Source organism: Lupinus angustifolius, chromosome LG14, assembly GCF_001865875.1.
Source record: "Lupinus angustifolius cultivar Tanjil chromosome LG14, LupAngTanjil_v1.0, whole genome shotgun sequence".
Classification (NCBI taxonomy): domain Eukaryota; kingdom Viridiplantae; phylum Streptophyta; class Magnoliopsida; order Fabales; family Fabaceae; genus Lupinus; species Lupinus angustifolius.
Window position 1 is genome coordinate 2,505,489 of NC_032022.1, and position 11,829 is coordinate 2,517,317.

The following is an 11,829-nucleotide window of genomic DNA, read 5'->3' on the forward strand; positions in this document are numbered from 1 at the left end:
AAACTATTTTCTCGGAAATCAAACTCAACTCTTTTGGTGGTTTAGCAATATATAATTACATAATAATAATAATAAGCAATATTTTTCAGTTTTATAAACAGCAATTCAAATTTTACTTGGTCTGCCATCTTACCAAGATCCAATAGTTTATTAAATATGATTGATATCCATACAAAGAAATGGTACATAAATGAGATTTGTCAATAGACACATACTCGTTGAAAAGGCCTTACATAATAATAGACTTTGATTTGTTCTGAATAAAAGCTTCAATTGATGGCTCTCTTCCTAGAAACTCTGTTAACACTTCAATTGAATCTTTCCCTCCCCCTGGGGCCAATACCTGCACATGTTTTACATTAACCACATCAATAAAATACTACTAACTTTACAATAACAACCCCTCAAATCTGATAACATTATCTTACTACTCATAACAAATAATTAGAATATAGAATTACGGTGGCAAAATAAAGTATTTATACAATTTTTTAAATAATATTCTATATTCCAACCTTCAGAGGTACACATCAAGGGGAAACACTTGAATGTCTTAGCCATAAGTTACCTTGTTTCTAAATTGCATGCCAACATGCTGGTTTGAAACATCATTGCAGAACTTTGAGGTGAATATATCAGCAGCAAAAACCTGAACATTTGAGGTTATAGTTTAAATTCTTCATATGAATGGTTGAAAATTTAGAGATCTACATATGAATGATAGAAAATTAAAAGACGTTTGCAGTGAAAACTGATTATTATAAATTTTAACAACTGTATCAGATGAAAAAGTAGCTGATTATTCGAACCTCACTCCATATTCGACTGTAGCAAGCAGCCTCAGAACCGACAACACTAGAAGGAAAACATGAAGCAGGATTGGCTCCTTCTAAAGCCAGCAAGCCTAGCATCACCTAGGGAATGAAATTTATATAGCGCTTTCTTTCATTAGAAATAATGAACTACAAATATGAACTGGTGTTAAGTTCATTTACCTTGGGATGAAGATGCTTGAATAACTCTTGAATGTCTATGTTATCTGCTGAATGTATGATTTGATCAAAAAGACCTGATAGAAAACAGTTCTTAAGTTAAATGAAAATAAAGAGTAAGCTAATCGATATTCACAATGTCTGAAAATAACATTCAGTGTCAACACCATGTCCCATTTAGTACCCAAAAGGGAAAACACTAGCAGCTGACTCTTAAATAGCAACTGAAAAAAGCATCATAAGTAATTAAATAGACCATGCACTAATCCGAAGTTGCTGTTGGTAATAATAAACATTACACTTTTTTATTAGAAAATAACCGTTTAAGTTTCTTGGGTAGCCTAAAACTGGAACTTTAACTTCCATACTCAAGCAAATCATGCATACATTTATGTATAATACCTGAATAAAATAAAGCAACCGACAGAATCCTGAATGATAAGAACAGTTCACACTATTATGCTGCGATTATAACATTGCAATTTGCAAATGATAATGGAACTACCATACAGTTTTCAGTGCAATTTGGACTCCAGATCAAGTAAATAGCCTAAATAAGCATCAAATACTGATAGATATAAAAATATGAGATAAAACTATAAACTATGACGATGAATTGCCAGGGTGAAAACATAAGATAACTTACAGTATAGAATCTCTTGCTTCAATTTTAGGGCAGAAAACGAGGTTCTCCATTTTTTTATTGATTTGCACAGGTCATCCTTTATGGGCCTCGTAATATCCTGCAAGTCACAAACTTAATAACTTAAATTACATAATATAGTATGCCCTATTTAGTACGTCTATTTCATACTGGAGACCTCAAACGACAATGGCTATCTATCAGGGAAAATCAAACCATAAAAGTTTCAGGAAACTATGGAGGGCTAAGTTGCCAAAATTCACCTGATGGAATCCAGAAATTAACTTCAGAGAATAGCTTTCGTAACACCTGCAATTTCAACAAATAGAGTGAATGTGTGTTCCACCTAAGCTAGAATGAGAAGTAATGTGAATTTTGTTACCAGTTTTCTAGAAGTTGAGCAGGTATTTCCACAAAGTCAGGATCAACGCGTAATCCAGAAAATCTATCGAATGATGCACGGTTGCAAATTTGTTGAACCTAACAGTGTATTTTAAAATGAAAGATCAGAATGAACATAAACCACATTTTGAACAATACTAATTAAACTGTCTTGAAATATCTATAGTTTTAGGTGTGCTGCCTAGGTTGCTGTCTTTCTCAATTTTACCAACACCCAGATTAGATTTCCATGCAAAAATGAATTAAACATTCACTAAATCAAATGCCTAATTGTTCAATACTGGTATTCCTCTAAAAGTCATCATAGCACCCTAGCAGGTAGCAGTCACCAATGTAACCCTAACTAAAACCCTTTCTTATTGCCTGCATGTCCCCATTTCCCTCACGTGCTTCCAATGAACTTTAACTCCCCTAATTTCAATTCAACCTGTAATTCCCCCAAGAAATCCTAATTTTGCTATGTTAAATTTTAAACTTCCTTGGTCCTATACAAATTTAAATACTACAAAAAGGTAAAAATATTCAGGAAAGGATCTCAATTACACAAATTTTAAGGCCCCTTTTACCAAAACCCAAAATGCAAATGTGACAATTATAATGCTAATCATGGTAGATAAAAATCTATTTTTCATAAAGAAATCATGCTTCATGAATATTAAAGCATACATACCACATGGCCAACCTCATGGAAAAGGCTGACCACTTCGGAAAACCGCAATAATCCAGGTCCACTGTTAGCATCCTTTTGACACTGAGATATTAGTAATGCGACTGGCATCTACATAAACATAAGAAAGGGACAGGAGTTAAGAAAGATAAAGAAAGAAGAATATTTTATCCATATCTTTCCCTAGATAAAAAAATAAAATAAATAAATGAGCATGACAAAAACGGTTGATGTCACAGTCATTGTAAGGGTTGAAAACAAAACAAAAAAATAAAGACAACCATCAAATGAAGCAAAGATCTTGAGATGGACACAGACAAATACAAGGGACACATCAAATTTGTAAAATAGCTACATGTCTTAACGATCCATATAAGAATCAATGTTCAACATGTGCCTGATAGTGCATCCATGATTATAACCATCACAATCAAACATGCATAAAAGGTCAAACAGCAATCTCTAAAGTGCATTCTCAACCTATGGCCAAAGAAAAATGCCTCTTAAGGTCAAGTCCCTAACTCCAGAACAACATTTTTTCCTCTAGAAAATAGTTCTTAATAGGATCAATTCCAATATCATTATCTTGCTCATTCTTAGACCTATAATCTATCCTTTGATAAGCGACATGTAAAGCTAGTCTGTTTATTTTGTACTAAATGCAAGGGTGGCTTCGATACATGTGTGGAACATACTTTTTTTAAAGAGTAGCTATTTTCTTATGGAATAAGCTTTTTGAAATTAGTGTTAAACTTTGCTACATCGTTCCATGATGGAGTAGTTTCTCGTGGTAGTGAGACAGTTCAAAATTTTAGAAAAGGCTATGGAGACTAAAATTTGGTGGTAGTTTGCAATTTTTGCTGGGTAATGCATCCACTCTCAAGAACATTTATGAACCCATTATCAGATAAATTTGAGTTATGGCCACTCTTTGGTATTCATTGCATGGACTTTTCAAGGGAGTGTATCTGATATGATGAAAGATTGGACATCTATAAGTTTCCTTTTAAATCAGATATGAACTGACATAGTGAAATCTAGAAAATAACACTGACATCTGCACCAGAATAATGCTGGTCACTCAGTAGGTGATGAATGAATTTTCTCAAATAATGAATTTTCTAGAACAAATCAAAGGAGAGAAACATTTAATGGAGAAGCAAGAAAAGGCTGACAGAAGAACTATGCTACAGGTTATAATTCCAATGTTCAATTTTTCATGAAAATGATGTAAGTAACAACAGCCACAAGGGGGAAAGAGATACTTTGTCACCAGAACAAGAAAAAAGGGGGACAAAGAGAAACTACCCAGCTAACCAAACTCATAAGAGGTGATGCTTACAACCATATAATGAAAAGAAAAACAACTTTAAGTTGAAAAAATAACCTGCCATCCTCCACTGATTGTTAATGCACTGTTTTGGAGAGACACAACACAAGTATGACCGTATTTTCCTTCTCTGTTAAAAAAAAAAATCAACCAATTCTTAAACTTTCACCAGAAACCAATAAATGGTGAAGCACTAAAATTTTAAGTAGTTAAAATACTCACCTTGAGAACAAATCAAGGTAGCAATAACCCAAGAGTTCACTAGAACCTAAGTCAAATACTGAAAAAACACGAACATCACAATGCCAAACATCTGCTCCTGCAATTTCCTCAAACCTTAAACCTGCAACAAAAATAACAGGAATGAGTATCAATATACATTCTACTAAATAGCATATAGAAATTAACAATACACATGAAACAATTAAAAAAACAGCAATCTTGATAAAAACAGTAAAACATGAACGTTGTTAAGTGCTAACTAATTAAGTCCACTTCAGCACTGCTTCCTATAGAAGAAATAGTGGCTCATCAGCACCACTTCATGAATGTTGTTAAGTGTTAACTAATAAAGTGGTTAAGTATTCCTAAAGAAGAAATATTTTTACCTATAATTACTTTCCAGATCCACATTAATGGTCAAAAGTCAAAACAGTAACACATAAGGACAAACAAATTATTAATTACCAAACAAATCTTGGATAATTTTGAAGATCCCAGATAGAACTAAACTAATTGGTAAGTATTGTTTGAGCTCGCCAAAGTCCAAATCATAACTCTGTTCTTCAACCCTTTTTGCATAATACAACAGGTCCTCAATTCCAAATGGAAAGTCTCCCTCCTCATTCTTCTGAATTCACAGTAAATTGTAATGAGGGATATATGAATTTAAGCAAAATGCAACAACCAAACATGACCAAACCTTCAAATTCTTTAACATGTCAAGTTCTTTCGTGGCCACGTCAGTTAAACTGCTGGATATGTCTTCCAAAAACTCAAACACCTGGATACATTTCAAAAGAAAAAAATTAAAAGTAAGAAAACATAAATAGGGATTGCCTTCATGAAATACAAATATCATAAACACAAACTAGAGACATTAATATATTAAATTGTACTAAGTCCATGGCACAACAACACAACAGCATGGCTAATTCTCTTCTCACTTTTTACTTTCCCAACTCCCCAACAGTTCTTACACTGGTCTAAACATGGAAAATTTGTCAAAGCAATCATCATAATCAAGCTTAAATAAAGTACACCTTGGGGGAAAACTCATATTTGTATCATTAATTTGATCATATGTAGATGCTCATGCTTGACAGTTAGTCATGAATAAACGACAATTCGTTTGTCAGAGGGAGTAGAAACAATATTACAATTTTCAAAAATATACTTCACTCCCATTTTTGTATTATTTTCAAAAATAAACTTGCGCAAAACAACATAAGTTTATATGCTTCAAGTCTCAAAAGATTGATGGATATCTCAACGATGTTGCACTCTTTTTCTAATGATTTAGCACTTCATCATAGTTGCATATGCTGGAACATATACATCTAAGGAGTGTACTTGGTAAAAGTGTATTTTGAGAAGTAAAAACAAGTCTGTGTTTGGACAAGCTTCATGATAAGTCAAACATATTGTTGATGATAAGTCAAACAAGTCTGCAAAACATTTATCTACTAAACATAGATTCAAAAATTGAAAAGCAAATGGAATGCTCTTTCACTGAATAGACAAATAAAAAAGAAATGAAACTTCTGTTATCTTCTAAATGGCCTTCTAGTGCATGTGATGGCAAATACATCATTTCACTATTACAACGATTTAGCAAACCTTTATAGGTGTCTTTCCCATTCTGGCATCCACAGCATACTCTGCATAATTTGAAAAGCCAAGTAAACGCGCATATTTATGGCGTTGCTGCACCTGTATCATGCCATGCCAATGTATATCAACATCAACAATTTTTTATATGATGCCAATATACATGTCTAGAACAAACAGAAATCCGATAATCATACAAAGCCATATGTTGCGTAAAGATGCTCATAAAACTTCATAAACAAATCAGATTTTAAGCAGAATATTAAACTACAAGTAATATGTAACATAATCATATGCAATTTGATAGCTGAACTCTATCCCTTTATATCCAAATACAACTTTCTGAACAAATTATTAGGTTGTTCGAATTAGTGAAGATATAGAACTAAAAAATTACATCAAAACAGATCTTACTCATTTAAACAAACTCGTATTCTTAATTTAAAATTTAAATGCAATAACAAGAGTTTGATTGTATGGCAATCACCAGTTAGTCAGTTACAAAGACCAACTTACAAGATAGCTTCTCGGTATATAGCTCACTAACATATTAGAAATATTTGATGGTAGATAAGTGAGGTCCTTAACAATTAATGTCATCAATGAAATTACCAGATTTTCAAGAATAGAAAGATTGACTTCTCCACATCTACTTCCATATGCCCCTGATACCATCCGCCTTGTAGTTCCTACCTTCATGTCCTCAATAAAGAATTATGGATCTTGTAAGTACACTTTAGCAAAATAAAAGGAAATACAAACAATGATATCAAAACAATGAGTGAAGAACAATGGATTTGATTAGAAGAATAATATTTGTGCTTATACCTATGTGAAGGAATGCATTTATTAAAACAAAACAATATAGCAATTATTTAGCAAATAAGTACACAACCATTAGTTAATATTACTTCATCCACCATACCTTGCAAAATTCAAGTATAGCTGAAACATGATGACTTCTCAGGGAGATCTTCAACTTTCCATTTTCAGATTTATCTAAACCCTGTGGAGGAATGTATTGATTTCAATTAATAATTTAATATAACATCAGAAAAAATTAATAAAAGTTTATTGAAAGCCATGCAAAAGCAGTAACGAGCCTCCATAGAAACACAACGCATGAAAGCTTCAGTAAAGGTAAATCAGGTATCCGTATTATGCGTATTAGAAGCAATTAAATAATCAATGTGTAAAAAGTGAAGAGAGAACTGGTATATTGTGCACTAATAATGCCCTTATGTAGTCCCGTGTCAGTTAATTGTTATCATTCATCTTTAAATATACATTGCCTGTGTTTCTTCGATTGTTTTTAACCAAATGATGGATAAGTTGAAGTCATCTTTGTTTAATCACTACATTTCACACATGAGTGCTATATTAGAAATTTTAAAATGGAGTATGGCTACATGCCTACATTCTTGTTACATGTCCCCTTCACCTCTTCAATAGGAATCACAAAGATAGATATTGAGTGACAAGACTGACTCTTCTTTTCCTTCTATCCCCTTTACTTCTCCTATGTTCTAACAATCACAGACACAATGGAACATGTGAAGTTTTTCCACCTACCACTTAGGAAATCACAGTTCAAGGAATGGGCAACCATTCTAAGAGACCACCCGTAAAACAAGTATTCTGACAAAGAAAAACTAGTACTATGAAAATTCTGTACGAAGAGGTAATTTAAGAGAAAAAACAGATTTGATATAAAACAATATAACACAAATTTGAAAGTTCATAGTTGTGTAGCAAGGATTTAATAATTGACTTGAACGAATGTGCAAAAAGGGAAAGGATTTTTTTTAAAAACACGGGTAAACTTGTTAAGTGAATTGAAGGAAGAACAATCATACTAACCTTCAGAAACTCTGGAGGTAATCCAGCTAACTCTGCCTCATTGAAAAGAAGAAATGTACTATCATCATTGAGATTTTGAATATATTTAAAGCTTAACTCATCAATCTGAGTCCTTAGACGCAGCAACTCTTCTCTTTTGCTTGCACTGAGGTTTAATCCATTTCGCTCAAAGTCTCTCATCTGTCACTGATTAGAAAAGAATCAATATCTGGATTTCATAGTTTTTAAGGTTAAGTATTAACTTCTGGTGCAACTGTGCAATCACTTTAGCAATACGCAATTAGTAACAAATTGATGCCATATATTTTCAAGACAAATTTATCCCATAAAAATTATTACAAGACAATGATATACAGATATATAGCACCTATTTTTTTAGTACATACCAGGGTTTGAACAAATCTTTTGGCTTCAGCATTCACCCATTCCCCCTTTACTGCAAATGCTTTTACAACAAGATATATATCTTCCCGTTTACTGATCCACTTGCATGGAAAGACACAAGATTTAGCTTCATATTACATGAAATGGAAAGATATGTAATATTGAAAAGACAAACTAATAATATCCATGAAAATATTCTTGCATGATTTGCAAGCTGAGTGACAATACCATGCAATGCATGCATCTAAGTATTGTGAGCTTAATGCTTATCCTCACTGTCCTTAATATCTGAATCCAGAAAACATAGGAACCAAAAAACTGCAGCATCATGAAATATTGCTTTCGCCGAATTGGTAAGGCATTATTTCCCCATAAAAATGGGAGGCAGAAATCACATATAATGTTAGAAGCATACCATACTTCCAATACTAGACAAAACAACAACAACAACAACACCAACAACAAACCTGCACATGTCAAGATGAGCATCAAGTCTTCGCTCTGCTTCTGCACTAGCTTTGCGTACATCCTCTGAAGTAGAGACCAGCTTTGGAAACACACAAGATTGAATCAGTGGGAATTGATGTGCTTGCAGTTCTGCAATGGGTGATATAACATTTGTATACGTAACCTGCATATTTTGTCAACATAGCAAGACGAATCCAATAAACATAAGTAAACAGTACATAGAAAAATGTAGAATGAGGAAAAAAACAACAAATAAACTATCACAGGCACATTAATAATTCACAACCATACATCCATAAATTCTTCTTATTTCTAACTACCACATTAATCAGTAATCATCCAGAACATGTTTCAGAATAGTGGAAGGTTAGTATAATTTAGCTCATCATATTTCAAAAGTTACACTCACCTCCCGTTTAGGAAGGTTAGTATAATTTTAATATTATATTCCACGAATGTGAGTGTACATAAGTCTCAAGAGAGGTTAGTGTTATTTTTTAAACAGGAGGGGCACTCTACGTAATTAAGTCAAACCTTAGGAGAGGGCAATGCAATTTCTTCTTCAAAATATGATTTATATATTAAGAAAAGGGCTATGTAGCACTAATGCTTCAAACTGTTGAAGTACCTATATTCGGTATGCATACTTCAAAAATATTTAGAAAATGTTAATTTCTATATATTCCAATTATTTTACAATAAATTTCCATATCAAATCCATATATCCGTAGTTTATAGAAAACAGAACACAGCTTGAGCTTGTTACATTGCAAACTTTGATCAATAATACAAGGTTTCAATAAATTCAGTAGACAAATACAAGCTAAGGTAGTTTTGAATTCAAAATTGAGTAAACAAATATGAAATACCTTATCGAGAGGAATCGATGCAATAGTACTATAGACCTCGTTTGACTTGCTAATAATTTGTTCAGTCAACTTCAGAATCTGAGATGCAGATAAGTTAACACGAACCTTAGAACCCGCAAGATCTACATAAAAAAAATAAAACAAAATTGAAAATCAACACATAAACAAAAAAACGAACTGAATTTAGAAGATAACTAGTAATAATAATAGTAATAATAATAATAAGAGAAAATGTAAGTACCTTTTATCTTGTTAGCGTTTCGTTTGTTGCGGTACTTGATAGCGGAGATGACGAGGTTGGCCGCAACTGCGAGAAGTGCAGCGGTTCCGGTGAGAGCGATAAGGAATCCACCATTGTTGTTGTTGTTCTTCTTCTTCTTCTCCGTTTTGTGAGAATTTCTTTCACTTTCCGTCATTTTCTCTTCGTCTCTCTGTTTTGTCTTTTCAGACGGTGGGAGGGAAATTGAGATGACGAAATTGAAATTTATATTTCACGTCAATTTCGAAATTTAAATATAATAATAATAATAAATAAATGAGGGGTGTGATGTGACTCTTTGATTGGAGTTGACATCCTCTCTATTAACTGATACACAAGTAATCACTTTTGTATTTTTATATCTTAATGATAAAAATGTCAAATCACATTACATCTTTATCTTGTTTTTGATATATTTGTCTCTCTATTAATGGAGATAATCTCAACTCCTTTGATCGAGGCTTTTAAGGGATTGGCTGAAATTGTTATTTCAATTTTGTTAATCGGTTTTGGGCTAAAATAATCCATGAATGTGAACACCCTTTGTATCTTAAGGCCTTTTAATCAATGAGCTCTTCACTGTTAGCTAAGGGTGAATATAATTTCTTCTAATAATACTTTGACTCATATTTTTTAATGTTATAACTTTTTAAATTAATGTTTTAGAAATCCAATATTTATCCTTTTATACTTTACCTAATATTAAAATTGATTTTTCAGAAATATGTATACTTTACTTTCCAACTTATTTATTATTCTTCCTTTTCAATTTATATTTATCATTTTTTTCTAATTTATTTTTCAATATTTATTAAATGGGATTATTTTAATCAAAATGTAGCAATTTTTACTTCATTTAATAATTCTATTTCTAACTGTTAATGACTTTAAACCTGAAAAGATATATAACAAGTATAATTAAGGGATTCATCTATCTTCAAATTGTTGTTAGAAAACTATTAGCAATATATCTCTGCATTTGCACGGGCCGTTTCGTATTAGTTTTGAAAAATATATTTAATACTTATAGTTAAATAGAATATCTAAGTTGTTAGATGTACTTTGGATAATAAGTAGATTAGTGTGAAAGTTCACATTAACTAACAATATGAAAAACAATAAAATTTAAGAACATAAATGAGTGCACAAACAAAGTTTACAATATACATAACAACAAAATCTATAAAATCTACAATGAATTTATAAATCACGTTGACAAATTAGTTGTTGTATTTTAGATTTCACACTTCACTATAAAGTACACCATCATTATATTTCAAGATATACATCTATGTGATTTTTCATATAGGTGGGTAGGTTTATATGGGAAAGTACTTGAAGAAAGTTATTATGTGTGAACAAACTTATTTTGTAATCTATCATTATGCATTAAGATCTTGTTGACAATAATTAAAAGGAATATATTATGCCTGAAAAATCTTATATGACCTTCAAACTTTTCAAATAGTCCTTTCAAAAACCAATATGTTAAGTCTATGTCTCTTACTTGTTTTCTTTCTTCACGAGTTCCATTTCAATTGTAAATATTATTGAATAACTTTACTTGGCGGATGGGCCTTTTCCTCCGCCTGTTCTATCCACTCAGGGCCCTAGTGGTCTCATGTTGTAGCTTCATAGCCCAGTCCAAATTTATCAAACTTTTCAAAGACTGATACGAATGACTAATTGCCTTGCACATGGGTGCCTAAGCCTTTTCCTTCTTCATACCCGTTTTTAACCATGATTTGAGTAACAACTTGGTTTACTTCATACACATGACTCTTTCCTTCACGCTGCTGATTCTCAACCACCTCGAAGCTATGCATAAAGTCATCACCATCGTTTGAACTCTCCAGATAAGGCACTAAGATCGACTTTGAAACCAAAACTTCATTTTCCCCCAAGTACACTGATTACCATACCATCCTTGACGAATTTCATCGTTTGATGCAGAGTGGACGGTACAGCCCCTGCCTCATGGATCTAAGGTATGCTCAACAATATTGTATACGAGGAGTCTATGTACATGACCACAAATAACACCTAAAAAACATTAGGTCCGATTTCCGACGAAAACATCATCTCACCCAATATGCTCATCCGATTACCATCAAAAGCATGCATG

General features: G+C 32.4%; 1 protein-coding gene across 1 annotated transcript; it reads right to left on the bottom strand.

Annotated features, from left to right (window-relative positions):
* Positions 67-9,909, bottom strand: LOC109327233 (probable thimet oligopeptidase). Its single transcript, XM_019560319.1, has 20 exons — positions 9,687-9,909; positions 9,446-9,567; positions 8,576-8,739; positions 8,111-8,201; positions 7,725-7,904; positions 6,790-6,870; positions 6,477-6,557; positions 5,874-5,966; positions 4,957-5,037; positions 4,722-4,884; positions 4,257-4,377; positions 4,092-4,164; positions 2,708-2,815; positions 2,018-2,115; positions 1,899-1,944; positions 1,639-1,735; positions 996-1,069; positions 810-914; positions 569-649; positions 67-343 (listed from the first exon to the last, which is right to left on the bottom strand). Exons 1-20 carry the CDS (start codon positions 9,859-9,861, stop codon positions 230-232), a joined length of 2,148 nt encoding a protein of 715 aa, XP_019415864.1. The 5' UTR covers positions 9,862-9,909; the 3' UTR covers positions 67-229.

Excerpts from the sequence above, each read along its gene's own strand:
- LOC109327233 (XM_019560319.1), bottom strand. The coding sequence starts at position 9,861 with ATGACGGAAAGTGAAAGAAATTCTCACAAAACGGAGAAGAAGAAGAAG. Across the intron at positions 9,568-9,686 it reads AAACGCTAACAAGATAAAAG|ATCTTGCGGGTTCTAAGGTT; the intron begins GTACTTACATTT and ends TTTTTTATGTAG. Across the intron at positions 4,378-4,721 it reads AATTATCCAAGATTTGTTTG|GTTTAAGGTTTGAGGAAATT; the intron begins GTAATTAATAAT and ends TTTTTGTTGCAG.